Source organism: Sinocyclocheilus grahami, unplaced genomic scaffold, assembly GCF_001515645.1.
Source record: "Sinocyclocheilus grahami isolate Dianchi unplaced genomic scaffold, SAMN03320097.WGS_v1.1 scaffold927.1, whole genome shotgun sequence".
NCBI classification, from domain to species: Eukaryota; Metazoa; Chordata; class Actinopteri; order Cypriniformes; family Cyprinidae; genus Sinocyclocheilus; species Sinocyclocheilus grahami.
In genome coordinates this window covers 389,870-415,118 of record NW_015506106.1, presented here as the reverse complement: position 1 = coordinate 415,118, position 25,249 = coordinate 389,870, and the positions used below count along the sequence as shown (strand labels likewise).

Genomic DNA, 25,249 nt, shown 5'->3' with positions numbered 1-25,249 from the left:
AGATAGATAGATAGATAGATAGATAGATAGATAGATAGATAGATAGATAGATAGATTTCACATTGATCTGTAACAAGATCGAACTTCTGCTACACACACACACAAACAGACAGAAGTCTGCAGAAAATTGGTGTGTTGTGAGTTTTTCTGGAAATACCGTTTATGAAAACAGACTTATTGCATCAAACCTCACAACACTTTCTGATCTTTCTCTCTGGCTGCTTCCATTTTGCCGTTGCCTTCCGTCTTTCTGACAGCTCGACCTTTTAAGACCTTTACAAAGTTTTTAATTAGGATCGGCGCTTCCTGCTGACATGCACTATGGGGCGTGTGGCTGGAGGGAAGGGCCTGTGGCTATGAAATTAATCTGTCAATCAAAGGCAAAACCATATCACCAGCCAATCAGCAGCCAGGATTTACAGTAGGCTCAGACGATGATGTCATAATGCGGAGAGCAGCGACAGACCTTAAGAACTCACACACCCAGATGTGCATATTTAAATAAGTGAATTTAAATACTAAATAAGCAGAATTAATGAATGCATGGGAAGGAATAATTAGCTTTATCTACACCACAGACTAACAATACGCTCATACAAAAAAAAAAAAACCCAAAAGGTATTACCATGCCCTTTCAGACATGATACCATGGTAAATCACAGTATATAGATAGTTATAGATAGAACGATAGATAGATATAGGTATATGTATATTATAATCATTTAATACCATGGTTTCACCATCTGATACCATCACTGTACCATGGTACTTTTTAAGGGACACACATATAAACTCAACTTATTAAAACTGACATTAATTTATTCTATCTATCACACAGATACAGTTTGATGGACAGGACACTGACCGGTGCGCGGGTTGATGCTGAAGAAGTTCTGCGGGTTGCCGCTGGAGATCCGGAATGACAGGCGGGGCTCAGTTGCCGTGGCGTCAGGGTCCTGCGCCTGGATCTGAATGACTGACTGATCCTTTGGGGAATTTTCCAGAATGGTGGCATGATACATCGGTTCAGACGTGAGCGGAGCGTTATCGTTAACATCCTCAACCTGTTAAATCACACACGGAAAATATATAAAATAAACATTTCATACAAGAACCACAATTTCACAAAATCTCACATAGGATGCACACTTATTTACCTGTATGTACACTTGCAGCGCCGCTGACTGCGGTACCACTCCCAGATCAGTGGCGTACACCGTCAGCCAACAGGAGTCCTGCGTCTCTCGGTCCAACAGATCTGTAGTGTAGATGACACCTGCAAAATAAAATTGATAAAAATGTCAAAACATCACAAGCTGAATATTTTAATTCCAGTGAAACAGCAGAGTTGATCATTTAGTTTCAATGCTAACAGGTAACGCATTCTACACTGAGACTGACAAACTCAGCAATAATTGCGGACAAAAAGCAGAAACATTAAAGCTGAGGTGTGCTGTTTGAGTATAACACGGCAACAATGGCTTAGCAATGGCATGAGTTTGGGCGGGGCTTCCTGCTCGGCTGGCCAATGGCGAGTGGTCTGGAAACCTGTTTGAAAACAGTCATTATTTATCACAGCAGTTCTGTGGTGATGCTAGTGATGAGGCACCTTTAAAAAAATCTGTGTTTTTCTGTGATAATACAGCAGCACACAGGTTGTGGTAAATTTAGATCAATAAGGAGGTCACTTCCATAAGTCATGTAACAGAAACACAGCAGAAGAAAACACAACCCTCAGGCTAAAGACCAAATAAAACCTGAACCTCTGACCTCAACAACAGCCCGACATTTTCAATCGTTCCATGCAACCGTAAACTGAGGTCTTCAGTCTTGGGGACAAAAAATTGAATTATGTCCATTGTCAGAACATAAAAAAATAAAATAAAAAAACCCCGGTTCATCTCAGGCACAGATTTGCCTCACAAAGCTAGACTTTTGCTCTGGCGGGACTGTTGAGCTAGATCTAATCAAAATAAAAAGTCTATAAAAAAAGTTAAGTAAAAAATTAAAATAGAATTATGTAAATAGAAAGTAAATAAATCTTTATAAAATATAAATAATATATATAATAATAGAGAATTATAAATATTTCCCCCCCATAATTTCTGTATAATTTATATGCACTTTTACATGCATCTGTGTTTTGCCAGAAACTACGGTTACCATGGTACATTTTCTGCAAGGGAACTAGAATCAGACTTGAATCAGGTAAAGGAATCAGATCAGCTTTCGCTGTATTGAAAAAACAGCCTGAGCTTTTGTGTGTGTGTGTGTGTGTGTGTGTGTGAGACATCAATAATTCAGTCTGTTAGCCTGTAGGATTCATAAAATCCTTTAGTTCATTGTGCTAGAGTGAGAGCACACGTAATATATTCGGAACACCAGCAGAACTGCCTGAGGAATCGCAAAATGAGAGTAGACAATGGAAAAAAAAATAGATATGAAGAGAGACAGAGAGTGTATTCTATTCTCTGAGGTAATAGAAACTCACTTTAGCCAATCGGAGACAGATTGGAAGTCCAGCCCTGACAAACCAGAGTCATCTCACACTATTACCACCAACCACAGCGCCTCATTCAACCAGATTACACACACACACACAGTTTTATAAAAAGCTATTTATAACTATAAATTAATTTTATATTTAGTAGTTACAATTTGTTATATTTGTTATAACCACAACTCAATTAAATATTTTTAATAAAAAACAATTATTGTGGGGATTAACATTAAAATAATAAAACTTATAATAAAAATGCATATTAATATTATATTATTAACCTTCCCCACAGACATATATTGTTTTATATAAAGCTAATTATAATTATTACAGAAAAACCAAAACTCAAACCCCACAATTCCTTTTTTTGTGTTTTTATAAACATTTTTAATTAACGTTAAAATAATAAAATATTCTAATAATATAATACATTTCAATACTATATTCTTCAAAAAGTGGAGACTCCATAGATAGCTATCGTTTTTTTTATACAGCTAATTATAATTTCTATAATGACTATATTACTATATATATTTTATGCATTAAAGGGGTCATATGATGCGATTTTTCTTTCTCTTTGGAGTGTTACAAGCTGATTGTGCATAGATAAGATCCCTAAAGTTGCAAAGACTAAAGTCTCAAAACCAAAGAGATATTCTTTATAAAAGTTAAGACTCTGCCACGCCTAACTAAGACTGCGCTTGTCGGAAGGAGGGACTTTGTTGAAAACGAAGCGTTTGAGAGAGGCGGGGCATAGAGGGGTTACAATAATGTACAGGATTTGAAAAATAATGTGTTTATTGAATATTAAAGCATGTCAACATATTCTGTTACACCAAATACACAAAATAATGATCTTTAAAAATTGCTTTCCAAATTGGAGGTTGTGTTAAATTTAGCTCACTTTTGTGTATAATTTTGTCCCCAGTCTACAGCTAAGCAGTCACACACAGTCCTGGCTGGAAGCTGATATTTCAGCAAGAGCTGAGCGAGCAGATAGGAAAAGCAGAGAGAGAGAAAGCGAGCGCAAATAAACGAGTGGAAATGGGGAGATTATTTAGCTTTTTCATTGGTTGTTGTGCTCCTGCTGTCTGACCTAGATAAGAATGATATGAGTCAATGAAAGAGTGCCAGCTGGATGGCATGAGGCGTGCACGTGTGTGTGTGTGTGCAAATATGTGTGTTAGTAATGCTGTTGACTGGCATAATCTCTGTGATCAATTATTAATGAGCACCCAATTATCTACATCCTGCCTTTCCCAGCATCCTCTTAATGTAATTCAGGGTGTGTGAGATAGTCCGGCCCATTAAATATGAAGGCCTCTTATAGATTAATTAAGAACAGAATACAAATTAGTCTCGTGAAAGAGCGAAGTGTTTAGGATGAGAGGAAATGTGAGGGTTTTCTGCATGTTTATGTAATCTCTCTTCCAATCTTTGATCTTTGACTAATCTTTGGTTTAATAATTGATCCTGGTGCTTTCAAGACATGGCACACACATTATTTGGCATTACAAACATGTTGTGTGTCAAAGCTCTGTTTCCCTGCACAGTTATACATTAGTTTTGAAATTGTCTCTTAAAGAGACAGAGCACTCAAAAATATAAATTCTGTCATTTCATCCAAAAATGAAAAATGATTTACTCGCCCTAATTTTGTTCCAAACACCTATGACTTTCTTTTCTTCTGTGTAAACCAAAGGAGATGTTTTGCAGAATGTCCTGGCTGCTTTTTTCCAGACAATGAAAATGGATGGGGACTGGAGCTGTCGACTCCAATAGTGACACAAACACTCTCTAAATGTAGTTCATACGGCTTATGCACTTTATTACAAGTCTTCTCCAGTCATAAAATAAATGTGTTAGGAACAGACTGAAATTCTTCCTGTAGATGTCACACTTCATTTACATTTGTGTAAATGTGATGCATCAAGATGCATAATTTGAAGTTTGACATGATTTTCAAACAATCATATATTAAACTGTTGTTTCATGACTGTATGGCTTCAGAAGACTTAGAATGTGGTGAATGAGTCATATGTACTACTTTCATAGAGATATTTGGTTATTTTTGGAGCTTGACAGGCCAAGTCCCCATTCACTTCCATTGTTTGATAAAAAGCAGCCTGGATAAATCTTTGTTTCACAAAAGAAAGGAACTCATACAAGTTTGGAATGACATAATAGTTAGTACACTATCATTCAAAAGTTTGGGGTCAGTAAGATTCATTTTTTTTTAAAGAAATTAATACATTTATTCTGCATTAAACTGATCAGAAGTGACAGTAAAATGTTTAAAAGTGTTATATAAAAAGATTTATATTTCAAATAAATGCTGTTCTTTTGAACTTTCTATTCATCAAATAATCCTCACAAAGATTCTGCAAAGATATCAAGCAGCACACCTGTTTTCAATATTAATAATCATAAGACATTTTTATTGAGCAGCAAATCAGCATATTAGACTGATTTCTGAAGGATCATGTGACACTGAAGACTGATGCTGAAAATTCAGATTTGCCAACACAGGAATAAATTGTTTTAAAATATATTAGACCGCTATTGTAATAATATTGCTGTATTTTACTGTATTTTTGACTAAATAAACGCAGCCTTGATGAGCAGAAGAGACTTCTTACAAAAACATTTGACGGTGAACTTGAAGTAAATAGTTTCTTTTTAGAATGTTCTATTAGCTGTTTTATTATTTGTATGAAATTTGCATGAAATATATGTCCCTACTTTTGCTAAATAGCGGTTTTATGTTAATAATCCCGTCTCTGGTTTTCAGAGAACTGCATTTAAAAGCACAATTGATTTCAAATTGTATTATGCAAACACACCCTCTGACTCGCATTTGTTTCCCAGGCTTTAGGTGTGTGTATAATTATGCAGGCACAGGTGTCTCCATCCCTGTCTAAGGAGGTGCAGTCTTTAACCCTAGGGGGATTTGCTAGCTTTGAGTCTCATAACTGCTGATTCATTCTGATTTCTGTTGCAGTGCTGGGTTAGTGTTCCCCAATCAGAAACAATAGGAATATTAAAACCTTTAAGCTGCAGTACTGCAAACACATATTCATCACTGTGTCTGTCACGAGACTCTGTTCACCTTTCGGGCTCTGTCTTTACATTTATTTTGAAAGATGAAGCTGGCGATTATGGTAAGGGGCGTTACATTTCCGACGAGTGCTTGTGGTGTTCGGCCAATCACAATGCACTGGGTCAGCTGGCCAATCAGAGCAGACTGCGCTTGTCGGAAGGAGGGACTTTGTTGAAAACGAAGCGTTTGAGAGAGGCGGGGCATAGAGGGGTTACAATAATGTACAGGATTTGAAAAATAATGTGTTTATTGAATATTAAAGCATGTCAACATATTCTGTTACACCAAATTCACAAAATAATGATCTTTAAAAATTGCTTTCCAAATTGGAGGTTGTGTTAAATTTAGCTCACTTTTGTGTATAATTTTGTCCCCAGTCTACAGCTAAGCAGTCACACACAGTCCTGGCTGGAAGCTGATATTTCAGCAAGAGCTGAGCGAGCAGATAGGAAAAGCAGAGAGAGAGAAAGCGAGCGCAAATAAACGAGTGGAAATGGGGAGATTATTTAGCTTTTTCATTGGTTGTTGTGCTCCTGCTGTCTGACCTAGATAAGAATGATATGAGTCAATGAAAGAGTGCCAGCCGGATGGCATGAGGCGTGCACGTGTGTGTGTGTGCAAATATGTGTGTTAGTAATGCTGTTGACTGGCATAATCTCTGTGATCAATTATTAATGAGCACCCAATTATCTACATCCTGCCTTTCCCAGCATCCTCTTAATGTAATTCAGGGTGTGTGAGATAGTCCGGCCCATTAAATATGAAGGCCTCTTATAGATTAATTAAGAACAGAATACAAATTAGTCTCGTGAAAGAGCGAAGTGTTTAGGATGAGAGGAAATGTGAGGGTTTTCTGCATGTTTATGTAATCTCTTTTCCAATCTTTGATCTTTGACTAATCTTTGGTTTAATAATTGATCCTGGTGCTTTCAAGACATGGCACACACATTATTTGGCATTACAAACATGTTGTGTGTCAAAGCTCTGTTTCCCTGCACAGTTATACATTAGTTTTGAAATTGTCTCTTAAAGAGACAGAGCACTCAAAAATATAAATTCTGTCATTTCATCCAAAAATGAAAAATGATTTACTCGCCCTAATTTTGTTCCAAACACCTATGACTTTCTTTTCTTCTGTGTAAACCAAAGGAGATGTTTTGCAGAATGTCCTGGCTGCTTTTTTCCAGACAATGAAAATGGATGGGGACTGGAGCTGTCGACTCCAATAGTGACACAAACACTCTCTAAATGTAGTTCATACGGCTTATGCACTTTATTACAAGTCTTCTCCAGTCATAAAATAAATGTGTTAGGAACAGACTGAAATTCTTCCTGTAGATGTCACACTTCATTTACATTTGTGTAAATGTGATGCATCAAGATGCATAATTTGAAGTTTGACATGATTTTCAAACAATCATATATTAAACTGTTGTTTCATGACTGTATGGCTTCAGAAGACTTAGAATGTGGTGAATGAGTCATATGTACTACTTTCATAGAGATATTTGGTTATTTTTGGAGCTTGACAGGCCAAGTCCCCATTCACTTCCATTGTTTGATAAAAAGCAGCCTGGATAAATCTTTGTTTCACAAAAGAAAGGAACTCATACAAGTTTGGAATGACATAATAGTTAGTACACTATCATTCAAAAGTTTGGGGTCAGTAAGATTCATTTTTTTTAAAGAAATTAATACATTTATTCTGCATTAAACTGATCAGAAGTGACAGTAAAATGTTTAAAAGTGTTATATAAAAAGATTTATATTTCAAATAAATGCTGTTCTTTTGAACTTTCTATTCATCAAATAATCCTCACAAAGATTCTGCAAAGATATCAAGCAGCACACCTGTTTTCAATATTAATAATCATAAGACATTTTTATTGTGCAGCAAATCAGCATATTAGACTGATTTCTGAAGGATCATGTGACACTGAAGACTGATGCTGAAAATTCAGATTTGCATCACAGGAATAAATTACATTAAAAAAATTATTCATATAGAAAACAGTTATTTTAAATTGTAATAATATTCTACAATATTCTTTTTTTTCTGTATTTTGATCACATAAATGCAGGCTTGGTGAGAATAAATCGTTTCTTTCAAAAACCTTTAAAAAAAATCTCACTGACTGCAAATGTTGATAATGTTAATTTTTGGCTTTTGGCAGATGCGTGCATTAAATTGTGCATTAACATTGGACCCACGAGGGCAAAGAACAATCCAAACACTTGTAATTTCAGCAGTGTAATTACAAATACATCTGTAGTGATTAGAAACAGGGTGTTGTGATACTGCGTGTGTTTAGTGGCACATCATAGGCTACTTCATTCAGGAACGTTTTTCCAGGCCGTAACCTAGCAACCTGAATGAAGTATGAATAACCGATCCCAAAACTGTCAAAAGTGTCTCTCCATCAAAAACACGCAACGGCAAACACACACATGAATCCCGATGCACTAAATCAATAGCCTTTATTTAAAGCAAATTTAAATGAGCCAATTAACACTTTAGCAGGATGTATATGGTGTGTGTAGAAGGTGTTATCTGTCAGTGTGTGTTAGACACTTGTGTAAGCCTGTGAGTGAGACACAAGCGTAGGTGGCACATTCACTGTCTGGGTAGAGCAGCTTGTGTGTGTGTGTGTACGACAGAAAAGGAAATTCACAGATTCAGTCATTTCAAAATATCCCTGTGGTTTTAAAGGAGGGTGTTAAGAAAGTGATGACAGGGAGCAGACTTTACAGTCTCCTAAACACAACCTCACAACACACTAAAAAGCCGCCCAGCTCTGGAGAAAACCGCCCAACACAATGTACCAACCACAGGCACCTGGGAAACTCTAAACCACAGAACGCAATTACACAATATCACAATTACATAACACAGCCTACAGTTTGATAGAAACTTTGTCAAACTGACAGCCTCAGAATTAGAGATACTTAAAGGGTCTAATACACTGTTTAGACTTTTATTTAGGGTTTCTTTATGTTTATTAAGCCAATTACAACCATAGTTTAGACTTAAACATGGTCTTTTTACTATAGTACTTGACTTGTATACACTACTGTTCAAAACCAAAGCTGCATTTATTTGATCAAAAAATGCAGTAAAATTTTGAAATATGTCAATTTAAAATAACCATTTTCTATTTGAATATATTTTAAAGTGCAATTTATTCCTTTGTTGCAAAGCTGACTTTTCAGCATCATTACTCCAGTCTTCAGTGTCACACGATCCTTCAGAAATCATTCTAAAATGCTGATTTGCATATTTCTTAATACTATCAATGTTGAAAACAGGCCGCTTCATATTTTTGTTCAAAAGAACATCATTTATTTGAAATAGAAATCTTTTGTAATTTTATAAAAGTCGTATTGTCACTTTTGATCAAGTTAATGTATCCTTGCTGAATACAAATAAAAATCTCTTTAAAAAATCATAAATGATCTCTTTTAGGACTAACCAACCAAATTTGGGCAAGTGTTCTGCAAATAATACATAAATATTTCAATAATGCAAATGCTAAATATTAGTAGAATACATACAAATGTGTAAACTTTAAATATGGGCAGGCATTTGTTAATATGTAATATTAATTTGACATCAGGAACTTCTGAATGACTTGTTTTTACAGCTTGGATGAGCTTCGTATTAGCTTTAGACATTAAAATATCACTTAATGAACTCAAAAGAGGAAGAAAAAAATCCAGTTTTCATGACATGTCCACTTTAAATGATTCACAAAAGGCCAAGATGTGGAACAAGAAAAATGTTAAAAGAAAACCACCGACTGCTGCAACACATCATTGGCTCTGAGCAAACGAGAAGCACTATTTTCTGTGCTTTTGAGCGACTGGCAGCTATTTCTGAACTCCATAAAGATCTCAAATTCACTGCAATATGAAGAAAATCACTTACCATAGAGAACCAATTGATAAAAGAAAAGAAGCTCGGGCAGCTGGTGGAGTCACTATGGTACAAGACGGGGAGCATCTACTCTAATAGTCAACTTTGATGATTAGATCTAATGTCAACGCGGCTATTATGGTTTGTGTAGGACAGAGAAACAGAGTTAGAGCTTGAACAGAATACTTTACAACTGATTAGCCCTTTAACGGAGAAATAGACTGGAATTAGGCGTAACTGGAAAATGCTTAAGTTGTTTTCTGGTTGATTTCATGATGGTTTGGAGCTGTAGTGACCCACTGTTTCTGTACAGTGGCATCAGACTGGAAGACATACTCTCAAGAGAGTGCCGGTGCATTCATGCGCACTCATACATATATAATCACTGCTTTTACATTGTATGGACAAAAGCGAAATATGAGACATGTTAATGTCAGCATAAGCAACATCCCAGGCATCTGAGATATCACGCATACATTTCCAAGAAGTGCATTCAACATTGAAAAAAAAAAAAAAGAATTTCACTCAGAAATTAGTACGTTTCACAAATCAGTATAAGTAAGAATTAAACAAGACATTTTAAAGTAAAAAAAAAACCTGAAATAGTATTTTCTTGTAAAATGCACTTTTATTTAGTTTTATTTACAACTCTGAAAACATTTGAATTATTATTATTATTATTATTATTTTTTTTTTACAATGAATAAGCATTTTCATTTGGAATTTTTTCCAAACATTGCTACAACTTCAACATTGGAAAAAAAAAAATGAATTTCACTCAGAAATTAGTACGTTTCACAAATCAGTATAAGTAAGAATTAAACAAGACATTTTAAAGTAAAAAAAAAACCTGAAATAGTATTTTCTTATAAAATGCACTTTTATTTAGTTTTATTTACAACTCTGAAAACATTTGAACATTTAATAGATAACATTTTTTTTTTTTTTTTTTTACAATGAATAAGCATTTTCATTTGGAATTTTTGCCAAACATTGCTACGATATTCCTTGCAGGGCTATTATTTGATAACTAAAGCCAAAATTAAAACTAAAACAAATAAACAATAAATTAATTAATTGTCATTACTTGGAATAAGAAACATAAATAAATAATAAACATTTTCATTACACTGAATAAGTGTTAACAGAAATCAAAATATAAAAATCTTATTTTATTTCAGCTAGTTTCAGCAACTTTGAAAACATTTGAACTTTAAATTTGAATTTTTTACACGCGAATAAGTGTTTTCATTTGTAATTTTAGCCCAAAATTGCTATAACATTCCCTGTAGTGTTATTATTGATAACTAAAACTAAAATTAAAACTAAAACCATTAAATAATACAAATAATAATTAATTACTTGGAATAAGTGTTAACTTATTTTATTTCAGTTAGTTGCCAAGGCATCATTTCTCATTTTGTTTTAATTTAACGAAGTACGCATACTAAAACTAAAGTAAAAAATTTAAGAGCTAGACAGACAAAAAAAAAAAAACTAATAAAAATGACAAAAACACAACAAAATTACTAAAACTTTAACTTAAATTTAAAGGAAATGGAAAATATCAAAATAAAAACGAACAAAAATAATATAAACTATAATAATATATTGATGACACTAAAATAACACTGGTTTCCCAACGGCTGTCAAAACAACATTTTTACAACTTTTATTATTAAAAATGCATTTGAATTTGGTCTTTTCAAAATGGTTTTCAGATAATGCATATGGATAACCATTCACCTTCTGCTATCAGACATCTCTGCAACATACATGTACTTAAGCACTATGTTTTTAGAGCAGGCAAATACATGCATTGCATAAGCAGGACGCATTGTGTTCTGTGTTACTTCAGCGGAGAAATCTCAGAAACTCCTACGCACACTTTGCAACAGAGACAGAAAAAAAGAATGAAAAGAAAAGGAGACATGAAAGGACAAAAGCACAGAGAAAGCCTTTATTGAGTCTGTCATTTGGGTGCGCTCATCCACTTCCCCCTGTTATTGTCCACCTATATTTAGGAGTCTAAGCCTTGCGGGGTTATACGGGGCACGAGGCAGGGTTTCATCCAATCACATCAGGCTACACGACCCTAACACTGAACCTTTGTAAGAGACGGATGGGGAAATCAGAGTGAAACCAGCAGGGACAGGTGTATGAAGACGGCCAGTGTAACATTTACGTGGCTGGCAGTGTCATTTCAGCGTTTGATTGGATATGACATGACATGAACTTGACCGCAGAAGTACTTTGCTCTAAAGAGATTGGCTGTGTTTCAAAATCTTGTGAACTGTTGAACTAGACAGCATTTAAAAAAACAAACAAAAGATTTAATAAAAATGGGGTATATAGTAACAAATTTTCACTCAGAAATTGCTAGTAAATTTCACAACTAATTACAAATTAAATAATTACAAAATGAAATTTTGAAGTAAAGAAAAACTGAAATGGCATTTTCTTGTAAAATATACCCTTAATTTTTATTATTTTATTTATTTATTTTTTTTACGGTGAATTAATATTTTTGTGTCATTTTTGCCTGTCCTCTGCAGGCTTATTATTGTTAACTAAAACAAAAATGAAAACTAAAACCATAAATTAATAAATAAATAAATAAATAACTAAAACTTAAATAAAAATTTATAAGAACTATACACATACATTCATAAATATAAAATACATGAAAAAATACAAAAACACACAACATAATAATTCATCGCTCTGATTTTGAGTATCATAAGTGCCTTGGAACGCATGATTTGAACATTAAATGCATCTACAGTACAATGCCCAAAATTGCTGTCTAGGTATTTAGCTCATAAGATTTTGTAACACAGCCACTTACTTGATCTACATCTAAAATTGTAGATTCAGCTACAGAGCATTGCTTGCTTAATCAATAAAAGAAAAGATTCATTAGCACTGTGTGACTAATTAATCTCCATCGTGCATTACTGCAGCATTTTTTTTTATTGTGTACAAAATAAGGGTGCGATCTGAAATGACAGAACTTGCTGAAATTAACAGGATGCCACAGTCCGGAGACCTTAGCTGCTGTAAGCATTATTTTTTTCATGGAATGGCACTGAGAAAAAAAAAATCCTGACAGATATGACTGAATTACGTGTCCTGAAATATCACACCTGTCTTCTGTGAGAGCCCTGAGCTCTGTAAAGTGACAAAAAAACCATTAAATATATGATTGTGAGCCATGGCCAGATTCTTTGGATGGCCAATAGGAAGACTCTGAGGCACTAGTTCTCACATGGCAGACCATGCGGAAAGCAGGAGAGCTTTGACAAATGTAGACCAAATTTGACAAAATTGAGATGATGTGCACATTTACAGGGTGCAGTTCTGGAAAAAAGCTGTGTCTAATAAAGTCTGGAGGAAGTTTTATAATGAATGAATTTGATAATTCTGTAAGTGAACTTACAGGACCTTTTAAGTCAACATGAAATGCATGAACCCCATCTACTTAAATAATGCAACACATTTCAGAGTGTAATCTGAATGTGAAAAAAATGGCTAAAATCGCTTATTTACATCCTGTCTACACTTTTTTTATAATGAAAGGATAACTCAGCACTGATATAAAAAAACAATAACAAAAAACAACTGAGTGATTTTGACTAACATAAACGCCTCTGATTGGCCATGCGTTCAAGAAGTCAACAGATGTGATTGGCTACACGTTGTAACTAAAAACCTTTGATGCTGTCCAGAGAGCAAACAGACCAAATCTGTTTTGTGTACATCTCGCATGTATTTCTGGATTAGGCTACTGTATGCGTTTCTGGATCTGCTGCGTGTTTGTGCAAGTGGGATAGGTTATGATACTATTTTCAATCTATGTGCGTCTCATTAACAGAAATGTGAGGTCCTTTCGGGCAAAGGGGCCATTTACACGACAACGTTTTCAGCCAAAAACGGGAAACTTTTTATGCGTTATGTCTACTTGTTTACACGACAACTGCGTTTTGGGGACTGAAAACATATTTTTGAAAACGGGTTTCAAAGTGCAAGTTTCTGAAAATGGCACCGTTATCGTTTCCATGTAAACACCCAATACTAGAGGTTGACCGATTGATCGGCCGGACGATTTTTGGCATTTTTTAATTAATCGGCATCTCAATAAATTAGAATGTCATGGAAAAGTTCATTTATTTCAGTGATTCAACTCAAATTGTGAAACTCGTGTATTAAATAATTTCAATGCACACAGACTGAAGTAGTTTAAGTCTTTGGTTCTTTTAATTGTGATGATTTTGGCTCACATTTAACAAAAACCCACCAATTCACTATCTCAACAAATTAGAATACTTCATAAGACCAATAAAAACACCAACACCATGAAATTGTTGGCCTTTACTAGAATTGATGCCGGAAAGTTATCATATTCATAAGTGCAACACGTCATTTGCATGTGAAAGTAGAAACGCATGCAATTCAGATGAAACTTCTGTGCTGATTATAACGTGCACCTTAACTTTCCACGTGTGTGTAGGTCCGACAATAGCATGCACGATGTCATCGCTCGTGGCCAGTGCGCAGCAGGCTGTGTAATATGTGTGAACTCATTTATTTTTGTTATCACTTGGCCATTAGACTTATATCAGTGTCCAGTGTTTCTCATACATTGAGTTATTACTTTGTTGAATAAACTGATCACTGCACGTTTCAAAATGAAAATGCAGCGCGGGTGTTTTTATATGAATGTAAAGAAAAACGTTTCCGTTTTTGACTACATCGTTGTCGTGTAAACGTAGCCTAAGCTACATTTTTTGTCTTTTTAACAAAAAAAAGACTAAAAGACAGAGTTTACATTACAACCTGGATCATTTCAGGTACATTAACACAGCTTTATCCATATAAAATTTTCTGTTATCGCATCTTTTAAAGTAAGATGTTCAGATTTTCGGCAAAATCACACTTCATCCTACCTAGATAATTTACCTGAAGAGGAAAGTCGTTTCAGCACATTTTGCAGTGATGAATCATGCACAGGAACCTACATTAATAAAACGAACAGGATCTGTTTTGATTTCATGTGATTATAAGTTGTAAATAACCAAGACTATTTCTTAATCACACACCTGAACAGAGGACAATTACTCCTTGTCGCCCCCTGTTGTTTCAAAAAATGGTACAACAGCAAATGCAACAAATATAAACGCCTCGTCCATTTGGGGAGGTGTGAGCACAGTCTGCAGAGGCTAGCGAAGCAGAGCCAGGCCAAACTATAACAAGGCTTTAAGCCGGGGCTCTTTCAGTGGTACGCAAAGCACTTAACCCCAGGAGGCTCTGTAGGGACCATCAGTGCAATTAGTGCACTGTAAGTCCCTGCAGATGAAAAGCGTCTGCTCAGCGGCGACTGTAATGAGCATGGGCTTTTTTCACACTTTGTGTTTGACATTTTTGATACTCTGTGGACAATTTTTTTGCCTCAAAATGAGCTTTACAACTCAAAATCAAAACCTAAAATGACACCGGAAAAGACAGTTGTGATATGGAAAAAAAACAAGACAGGTGTGATATCCTCAAAGACTCAAACTCGATTCCTGACAGACACTGATCCACCTGCTGCCAGGACACAAATCTCACAAAACCACATTTTTAAACCACTCTTACCACAGTACTGAAGTACAGCGCTGGAAATACTTTCCTTTGTTGCTGCTGTCAGTGAGTTGTAGCAGGGTTTAAAAAGTAGTAGGTTCTGCACCAGTGTGTGTTATTCATGCCCTTTAAAGGCCACGGTGAACCCTCTCATTTCAGTCTTAATAGAAATGGACAAATATTCATGGCTTTCTCTCCTTTTTTCTGATTCCCTCATTCCAAGGAGAGGTGAAAGACCACGGGAGATCTTAGGGTCGTTTTGAAACCTCCAGATCATTTTCAGGCAGCTTGCGGGTGAGTAGACACACAAACACACACACCATTCTGGCCTCTGAATGCCAGACTCTTTCATCTGATCTCGGTTTCCTTTTTCCCCTCAGTCTCTCGATTTATACTGTTACAAGTCTCGTCAACCTCATTTGGTCTGCACATGGATTCAACTATAAGGATACAAATACACTTGCTATCATTCACACTCTTATCTAGTGCTGGGTGAATTACCTACAAATTGTAGTCCATTGCTGATTACAGAAACTGCAATTAGTAACGTAATTTGCTGGATTACACATATTAGGTAATGTATTTCCGAATGTACATAAGTGGTAGAATTTTTTAGAAAGGAAAATTTAAGAAAAAAATAAAATTAAAGAATTAAGGCGAAACAATACATTATGAATAATTTACTGCCATTGTGTAGATAATATGTAATCATAGAATCTATTAAAAAAGTAACAGTAAACGGATTATGAGACCTTTAAAATGCAATGTAATCTAATTACAAGTACTTGATTTTTGGAATCTGATTGTATAATCCAGATTACATGTAATCAGTTACTAACCAGCACTGCTCTTATCAAACCCCTGATGGACAAATCCAGCTTTGGCTGAAACATGGTAGCTGGTTTCTTGCTGGTCCAAGCTGGACATAAGCTGGTGCTAGGTTGTAGACCATTTTGGATGTGGTACAAGTCAAAAGATCCCCCCATCTCTGATTGTTTTGTCTCTAGATAAAGCTTGAATGCTTCCTACTTTTTAAGTCTATGGGATTCTATGGGAAGTTTATCGCTTTCCAGGTGAAAAATCAAGTGACATACTGAAGATAAATACTTACGGTTAGGGAATTTGTTCAAATCCCTAGCCCCAAGTATGAGTAATAGTAAGCCTTCAGAAGCAATGCTAATAAAAACCCAGATACTATCAAAGAAAATGCACTGTCAAGGGGAGAGAGAAAATGACAGAGTGAGAAAAGGGGCAGAGAAAAAAATGTAAGGTTAAGTGTGTGGGTCAGACAGAATGACATGACAACTGCAATAAATGTAAATAAAATAGCTTTGTGTGGTAATTCAGTCCACCCGACAGAGACTCAACACATAAATCAACCTCACACATATTTCGCCACAAACACATATTTCTTTATGCAGAAATCATTATTCGCAGATTCACACACATGCACATGTACCCCCCTTTTTTATAAAACTGGACAAAAACAAATGATCCCATCAAAACACAGTGCACGTGAATTGAACGCAGTGCATGAAACATTAACCATAACACTATCAAAATTTCAATCGCACTTCAATCACTCCATCTCAACAGTCAAAACTCGACCTAAAAAAAATGTAGGCCAATCCAGTGTTTAACTGGCCTGAGGTGATAGACAAACTACTGAAGCCTATTCACTCTTCATTTATGTGTCCCAGGAAGTCACTGTGAGTGGCATACAACTCAGTGTTTTTTTCCCCCTTTCTGTATTACAGGCTCTATCTACAGCATATTAGCATTATTCAATACTTAGTGATTATGCAAGCAACGTGAGCTACTTAAAACAACACAATAAGGTGACTCAGAAAAACCCCTGTGAGAAAAAAATTAAGATTTGTTACCTTATAATGTTAGCCCCTTACCTCACACTGAATGAATCGCATATAACTGTACAAGGAAGCCACAATATATGCAACAAAATTGGCAGCACTTTACAAAAAAACACTGAACGTTATTCAGTATTAAAAACGTGATCAACACATACCTGTTTCTTCGTCAATGGTGAATCTCCCAAGACCACTGCCGTCACGTATGGAGTACTGCACCTCGCCATCCCTCCCCGTGTCATCATCCCTTGCAGAGACCTGGAGCACGGAAGTCCCAATCCGAATGCTTTCCTTTACTGATCCATTCATGGCGAAGTTCGAAAAATACGGTGCGTACAGGTTCTCATTAACATCCACCACCTCCAGTTCAACAAAGCTAACTGACAGAAGTGACACAGGTCGGCCTTTGTCTTTTGCTCGAACTGTTAGGTTGAAGAATTGTTGAGTTTCGTAATCCAGCTCCTTGGTAAGACGAATGGCGCCGCTAGTCTTGTCGACCTCAAAATGGCCATCGAAGTCATTAGCAAGCGAGTATCGCACCTGCCCTCCAAGTCCCAGGTCAGGGTCTTGCGTATCCAGCCAGGCAATGACAGTGCCCACTGGGAGGTCTTCTAGTGCACGGGCGCTGACAACATTTGGGATAAAGGCAGGTGGACAATCGTTAACATCCTCAAGTGAGATTTTAAGAGTTGTTACAGAAAACTGTTGAGCCACTCGCTCTGCCCGATCTCGCGCTTCCACTTTTAATATGAAGAACGGAGCAAGCTCACGATCCAGCTGACCTGCAACATACACAATCCCACTGGAGCTGTTAATGCCAAACTGTGATGTGCTGGTGAGTAGGGAATACTGGATCTCGCCACTGAGACCTTGATCTTTGTCAGTAGCTTCCACTTGGATGACTTCGGTACCAATGGGGGTGTTTTCAGCAATGTGGGCCTGGTAGCCACCATCTTGAAGAAACTGAGGTGCATTGTCATTTGCATCTGCTATGTAAACTGTAAGAAGCCTCCAGGAGGATCTTTGCGGTTGGCCTAAATCATGCAATGTGATGTTTAGAAGATAACGATCTGTCCTCTCACGGTCTAGAGGAAGGAAGATGCTTATTATGCCATTCAGAATTCCAATAGTGAAACAACTGTCTGTGTTGCCATCAGCAATGGCGTATAAGAGTTGTCCATTGAACCCAGTGTCTCCATCGAAGGCTTTTACCTGAAACACACTCGTGCCAACTTGTACATCCTCACGCACAGTGATATCAGTTGGGAAGGATTTATCAAATTGAGGCGTTTGACGGTTCACAGAGAACAGGTCAATAAAGCCTTCCTCTATTTTGGGTTTACTGCTAACTTTGGCTTTCTTCAGAAGTTTCTCAGCTAGTCGTTGGGCTACTCTGGTTTCGGTACAACTGAAGCTCTTGGGGGGTGACTTCCCTTGCACTACAGATATGTTCACAAACATAGGATCGGAAAAATGTTCCCCATCTGTAGCAGTAATTTTTAGACTGAACGAGTTTTTGGGTGCCACAGTGTTTAGGGAGTGATGTAAGGTCATGACACCAGAATCGGGATTTAAGTCAAAGTAGCCTCGCTCATTCCCAGAGAGGATCTTATATTTGACTAGCTCTAGCTCATCGATGTCTATGGCAGACATTGTGGCGATAACCTCACCGACCGGAAGTTCTCGAGAGATCACACCAACACAGGCCACTTTCTCAAATAGGGGTTTGTTATCGTTAACATTCTCTAGGTGCACAGTGACATTGACTTCACTCTCACGCCTATAAGGGGAACCCCAGTCAGAAGCACGAACCACAAAACTAAAACTCTCTACAGACGACTCAAAGTCTAGCTCCTGCGTTGTCATGACTGCTCCGGAGAACTGTTGCACGCTGAAAGGTAATGGTGTCAAGCTAGCCATGCTGTATGTGATGTACCCGTTTTCCCCATGGTCACCATCAGAAGCAGTCACCACAACAATAGCAGTGCCTATAGCAACACTTTCATTGATAAATACCTCATAAGACTGCTGAACAAATGACGGTGCATTGTCATTGGCATCTTCAAGAATGACTCTAACCTTGACCCTAAGGTCACTGTCTACTTCTAAGACCTCTAGCTCAAATACTTCCTGTGTAAGTTGGGTAAGCCAACGTGCTGTGCTGATTACGCCTGTCATGGTGTTGATATTGAAGAACCCTGAATCAGCAGATGGAGTCAGAATGTACTCAGCATCATCTGGCTCTGGTTGGAGTTTCACAGCCTCCACAACAGTTCCAGGAGGGGCAACTTCATTCAATAGGACCTCGTATTCGTCCTTCTGAAATGTGATTTCCACTGGGGCTGGTTGTGACAGTCGTAAGTGCACCGAGTGCACAGCAGAGAACTTCTGAGGTGTTCCACGATCCCGAGCCTGCAAGCTGAGGTTTAATCCATACGGATAGCTGTCCCAGTCGAAATGCTCTGTTGCACGAAGGACAAACTCGTTAGATCCTTTCTGACTGACTACCTCATCTCCCGTTTTTTCACTTGGCATCTCTGTCCTTTCAATGCTGAAGAGCTCAAGAAGGTCCCCAGCCACAATGCTTACCGTCTCAATCTCTCCATTCGCCCCTTCATCAAGATCCTCTGCAGTGACCACAGCTACAACGGGGGACTTCTCAGTCCATACAGGTGCTAATGTAACAATACTCAGTGTGGGCACATGCTCGTTAATTCGTTCTATATGAACAAACAGTTTGGCTGTACTGCTTACACCATTATTCCCATACAGCTTCATTCCCCGGTCCACAGCCTGAATCTCAAGATCATAGCGGTTTTGAGTATCAACATCCAGCTTCCCACTGAGAGAAACAACTCCGCTAGTTGGGTGCACAGCGAACAGCTCCATTCGTTCCTTGAAAAAGTAATAGAACTCTCCATTCGATCCTATGTCAGCATCTGTGGCAGTGACCTGAGCTATGCTGGTGCGTAGTGGTGTGCTTTCCGCAATGGTAACTGAATATGTGGTAGGGGAGAAAAGGGGTCGAAGGTCATTCATATCCAACACCTGCACACTAACTTTAGTCCAGGCCTCTAGTGAATCCCCCTTAATGGAAGCTTTCACTGTCAACAAGTAGTTATCCTGAACTTCACGGTTCAAGATGGCAGCATTCCCCCCTTTGGTTCTTATCCGCAGGAAGCAGAAATCACCCAGAGTGTACTCCTCAGCCTTGAAGAATCCTTCCTCATCCCCGGAGGTGATGCGGTACCTCACCTCCCATGAGTGATGTTGGAGAGGGACGCCCATGCGCACCTGGCTGGCAGCGTAGGTGCGGGCGGCTGAGTTCTCGTAGACCGATGCATGATACAGTGGTTGAGTAAACTGTAGGCGGGACCTTTCACCTTGGCAGTGGCCTGGAGGTGGAGAGAAGAACAGCAAAAGGGCCAATTGTAGGAGAATGGCCCATATGCCTGCCCAAAGGGCCATGCTCACTGCCATCCCATCACCAAACCCATCCTGGAGACAGAGAGAAAAAAACAGAGAAAGATGTTAGTCAAAGCAGATGACATGACAGTACACAACCTGACCTTTCACATCTAAAGTTTAGAGGTCACTATGAATCAGTCAAAAAGATTACGCACAAGCAGAGGAAGTTGTGTACCGAAAAAGGGCTGGTAGCCAGGCAACCGCAAGCCGAATGACATCACTACCCAGGTCTCAAAACTGACACAGACACACAATTATATACTACAGAAAAACCAGGAGGATGCGATTCAGGAAAATTCACTTACACACACACTCTACACAGAGGGAAAAAACAGCAGGAGAATGCAAGTCAGGAACAAAATAATTATAGAGAACGAAAGATCAAAAATACAACCCATGAAAACGAACAGACACACACACACACACACACACACTCATTATATGACATGGTTTTTGACACAGACACACAATTATATACTACAGAAAAACCAGGAGGATGCGATTCAGGAAAATTCACTTACACACACACTCTACACAGAGGGAAAAAACAGCAGGAGAATGCAAGTCAGGAACAAAACAATTATAGAGAACGAAAGATCAAAAATACAACCCATGAAAACGAACAGACACACACACACACACACACACACTCATTATATGACATGGTTTTCAAAAAGCTCTTGAGAAAGGACAAATGTTGTGGACTCATCAATATACTGGTCATGATAAAGTGCTGCTGGAGAGGAAGTCTGTGAGTGTGGGTTTATTATACCGAGTTCACACTGCATGATTTTCAAACTCGTCGGATCGCCGTTGTTTTCACACTGCGTGACTATCTGGGGTAGCATTCAGTTGCTGCTGTGTTCACATTGCACGATGTATTGGCGACAGGGGGTTTCACATTGCATGACTTCCCAATAGGAAGAATCGCCGACAGCTCTGTCTGGTCCACAAACTACGTTTCACAACAAAACACACGCGAGAAGTGATAAGGAAATAACGCGAGAACCCACATGCGTCAGACCGAAGTTCTCGATTAATTGTTCATATATCTAGTAAAATACTGATATTCTGGTCTATAACTCCTCCCCGAATTTCCCTCTGCCCTGTATCTTGGTCTCTCATTGGCTGTAGGTCATCGATGTAGTTTTCAGTCAGAAATCATTGCACACAGCGTGATTGTGAATCGTTGACAGCTCCAGATATTTAGCATGCCAAATATTTTGCGGGCGTCGGTGATTCCCTCAGATCGAGTCTTTGATAATTCACAATGCGTGATTGTCACTCACGTGAACGAGCACCGATTTTGCCTCCGATTTCGGGCATTTGTCGGCAATTTCGCAAAACCTGTCGGCAAGTGAAAAATTGGGCTAAAATTGTGCAGTGTGAACTCGGCATTAGTTATACTTGGGGAGGAAAATTGTCCCCAGAAGTTAGCTGAATCTGAAAGTCTTTGGGGGCCTAAATTGGAAAAATTATTCATAAATCCAATAAATAACAAATCATTTAATTCTAAAAATGCTAACATTTTCAATTAGGTTTAGCTATAATTAGCTTTATACAAAACCAATAGCAGTCTAAGGTATGTCCTCAATTAGTATTGTTTCTGAGTTCGTATTTGCAAGTAAGGCATTTTTCATGTGTGTGTGTTGGTATTAGGGCTGCACGATAAATCGAAATGGAATCGAGATCACGATTCGACAGAAGCTGCGATTGTCATGCGTATCTTTCAGTGAAGCACAGTTCTGTGATCAGCAGTAAATCTCCATCCAAAGGCCAGAGGGCGCTCTCGCGCTGAAACTCCAAATACGCCTTGCAGAAGAAACCCAGAAAATGCAGCTGAATAAACAGAAGATTCAACTACTTTCATTGATTCAACGTGACTAATAAACACACGACTACGGCAATATACGGTTTATCTGAGTTATTATTATTATAATTTTCATTAAAATAAAGTATATTTATAATGCAATGCCTTTATCACTGCTTAAATACTATGAAATATGTTCCGTGCCTTATTCTGTGTAAGAAGCCACATCATCTCACAGAAGGATTTAATTCAAACATTCGACTGACATTATGAAGTGAGTTTGGAGTAAAAATATGCAAACAGCTGTCATTATCGCGAACGATTTCTTCGATTTCATAATCGCGCAATAAAATCGTCTGCGATTTTTTTGCGTAACTTGTCAGTGAACTACGGCTATGTGTAGTAAATTCTGCTCCATCTGAAAGCAAGTGATGATGATTTCCTGCTGATTACAGAACCGGCATTACTATCAAAATGCGCATGACAATCGCATTCGATTAGTCGTGCAGCCCTAGTTGGTATGGTACATCAACTTTTTGCATTAGACACTGATTGTTTTGTGTGTGCCCTGCAGGATGGTTTGGATGTGTTCCTGTCCACAAAAATTTAATGCTGACCTTACCATGCACACACACACAGCCCAACTTTTGCCCACACAAAAACACACATGCATACACTAAATATAAACACACAGAACGAGTTGCTGTGGTCAGCCCACACATGACTCAGCACACACATACACACACACACATCCCCTTCCATCTCTAGTGATATCCTACAGCACACTCACCAACTCAGTCTCACAAACTGGAAAAGACACACACACACAGAACTCAAAATGCAGAGATCAGCTAATTTTATTTCTCTGGGTCTATTTCTCTCGGTTTCTCTCTCCGTCACACTCTTCTTCTCTCTCTTTGTGTCCACATACACTGACAGACAGTGAGTCAAGATTAAAACCAGCAGGCATTTTGGAGCAGTCAAGGTTCAGTACGCAAACAGCATCTTGTCTCCCCTAAAGCCTCTTCTGCTCCATCTGAAAGCAAGTGATGATGATTTCCTGCTGATTACAGAACCGGCATTACTATCAAAATGCGCATGACAATCGCATTCGATTAGTCGTGCAGCCCTAGTTGGTATGGTACATCAACTTTTTGCATTAGACACTGATTGTTTTGTGTGTGCCCTGCAGGATGGTTTGGATGTGTTCCTGTCCACAAAAATTTAATGCTGACCTTACCATGCACACACACACAGCCCAACTTTTGCCCACACAAAAACACACATGCATACACTAAATATAAACACACAGAACGAGTTGCTGTGGTCAGCCCACACATGACTCAGCACACACATACACACACACACATCCCCTTCCATCTCTAGTGATATCCTACAGCACACTCACCAACTCAGTCTCACAAACTGGAAAAGACACACACACACAGAACTCAAAATGCAGAGATCAGCTAATTTTATTTCTCTGGGTCTATTTCTCTCGGTTTCTCTCTCCGTCACACTCTTCTTCTCTCTCTTTGTGTCCACATACACTGACAGACAGTGAGTCAAGATTAAAACAACACACACACACACACTCATTACCTACAAAAACACAAAACATTATCAATAAAAAGCCATTAACCACATAAGCACAAAACATTATCAATACATAAAGCCATTATGACAAGCCACTGTCAATACAACTGCACACTAAAATAACTACATGATTTCTACTATAACTACTATATTTCCCAACCACGAGTCACGCAAACATTAACAAAACATTTGTACTATGAACCACGCTTTGTAAAATACAGTTTCGAAACATTAATGAACTTAAGATCCTGTGTTGGGTTCATTCACATTCACATAAATAATAAATACTCTAAAGAAAAGCAGCATTACATTTTTTTTTTTTAAATCACGCTTTGTGTTTTCCTTTCTAATGGAAAGTGTTTGTGAGCTTGTTTGTCTGCGGATATTTCGTTATCTGTAAACTGTATTATAATCCATTCTCTGACAGCTACAACTGCACACTAAAATAACTACATGATTTCTACTATAACTACTATATTTCCCAACCACGAGTCACGCAAACATTAACAAAACATTTGTACTATGAACCACGCTTTGTAAAATACAGTTTCGAAACATTAATGAACTTAAGATCCTGTGTTGGGTTCATTCACATTCACATAAATAATAAATACTCTAAAGAAAAGCAGCATTAAATTTTTTTTTTTAAATCACGCTTTGTGTTTTCCTTTCTAATGGAAAGTGTTTGTGAGCTTGTTTGTCTGCGGATATTTCGTTATCTGTAAACTGTATTATAATCCATTCTCTGACAGCTCCGCGTTTAAGAAAATCTGCATCGCTCCGCTACATCTGAATGCATGTGTGTTACGTGACGAGTGACGACCAATCCAACATTATGAGAAACAGAGAGGAAGTGATGTAGAACAAAGCGCATTTCCATAACAGAGAGAATTCTAAATGACAAGTGTGTTTGTGAGATGTTATGATATCCACAGACCACGGCATGATCCTTTCACTTCAGTTTCACGTTTAAGAAAAGCCGAACTGACGCATTTCTTCTAAATGTCTGTATGTGTATTAGTGATGTCACAATACCAACATTTCAGCAGTTGATACCAATGCCAGAGAAATTTTATACCCTTACAAAAATTAACCATGGTTTTATTACAGTAAAAGTGGAGTAACCATGCTTTTGAACCATGAATTTGTGGTTACCATGACTTAACTACAATAACCATGTTTTATTTTTTTTTTTGGTTTTATTTGAAGTAAAACCATGGTTAATTTTCGTAAGGGAAGATACAATCACAAAGCAATAACACTATGTTATTGAACAGGCAACACAAATGGCCACCTATTAGGGCTGTGCAATTAATCAGTAAAGCTGGTTCCGCGATTAGTAGTAAATCTCCATCACCTGCTTTCAGATGGAGCG

At 37.7% G+C, this 25,249-nt stretch overlaps 1 protein-coding gene across 2 annotated transcripts in view; it reads right to left on the bottom strand.

The window, feature by feature from the left end:
- Window positions 1–20,492, bottom strand: part of LOC107564369 (protocadherin Fat 3-like) — a 101,702-nt gene extending 81,210 nt beyond the window's left edge. For both annotated transcript variants that reach the window (XM_016249430.1, XM_016249431.1), the window contains exons 1-3: window positions 17,159–20,492; window positions 1,158–1,276; window positions 866–1,064 (exon numbers count right to left, since the gene is read on the bottom strand). In XM_016249430.1, the coding sequence (XP_016104916.1) occupies window positions 866–1,064; window positions 1,158–1,276; window positions 17,159–20,480 (3,640 nt within the window). In that variant the 5' untranslated portion in view covers window positions 20,481–20,492. The remainder of the gene's footprint in view (window positions 1–865; window positions 1,065–1,157; window positions 1,277–17,158) is intronic.
- Between the last annotated feature and the right edge of the window lie 4,757 nt (window positions 20,493–25,249).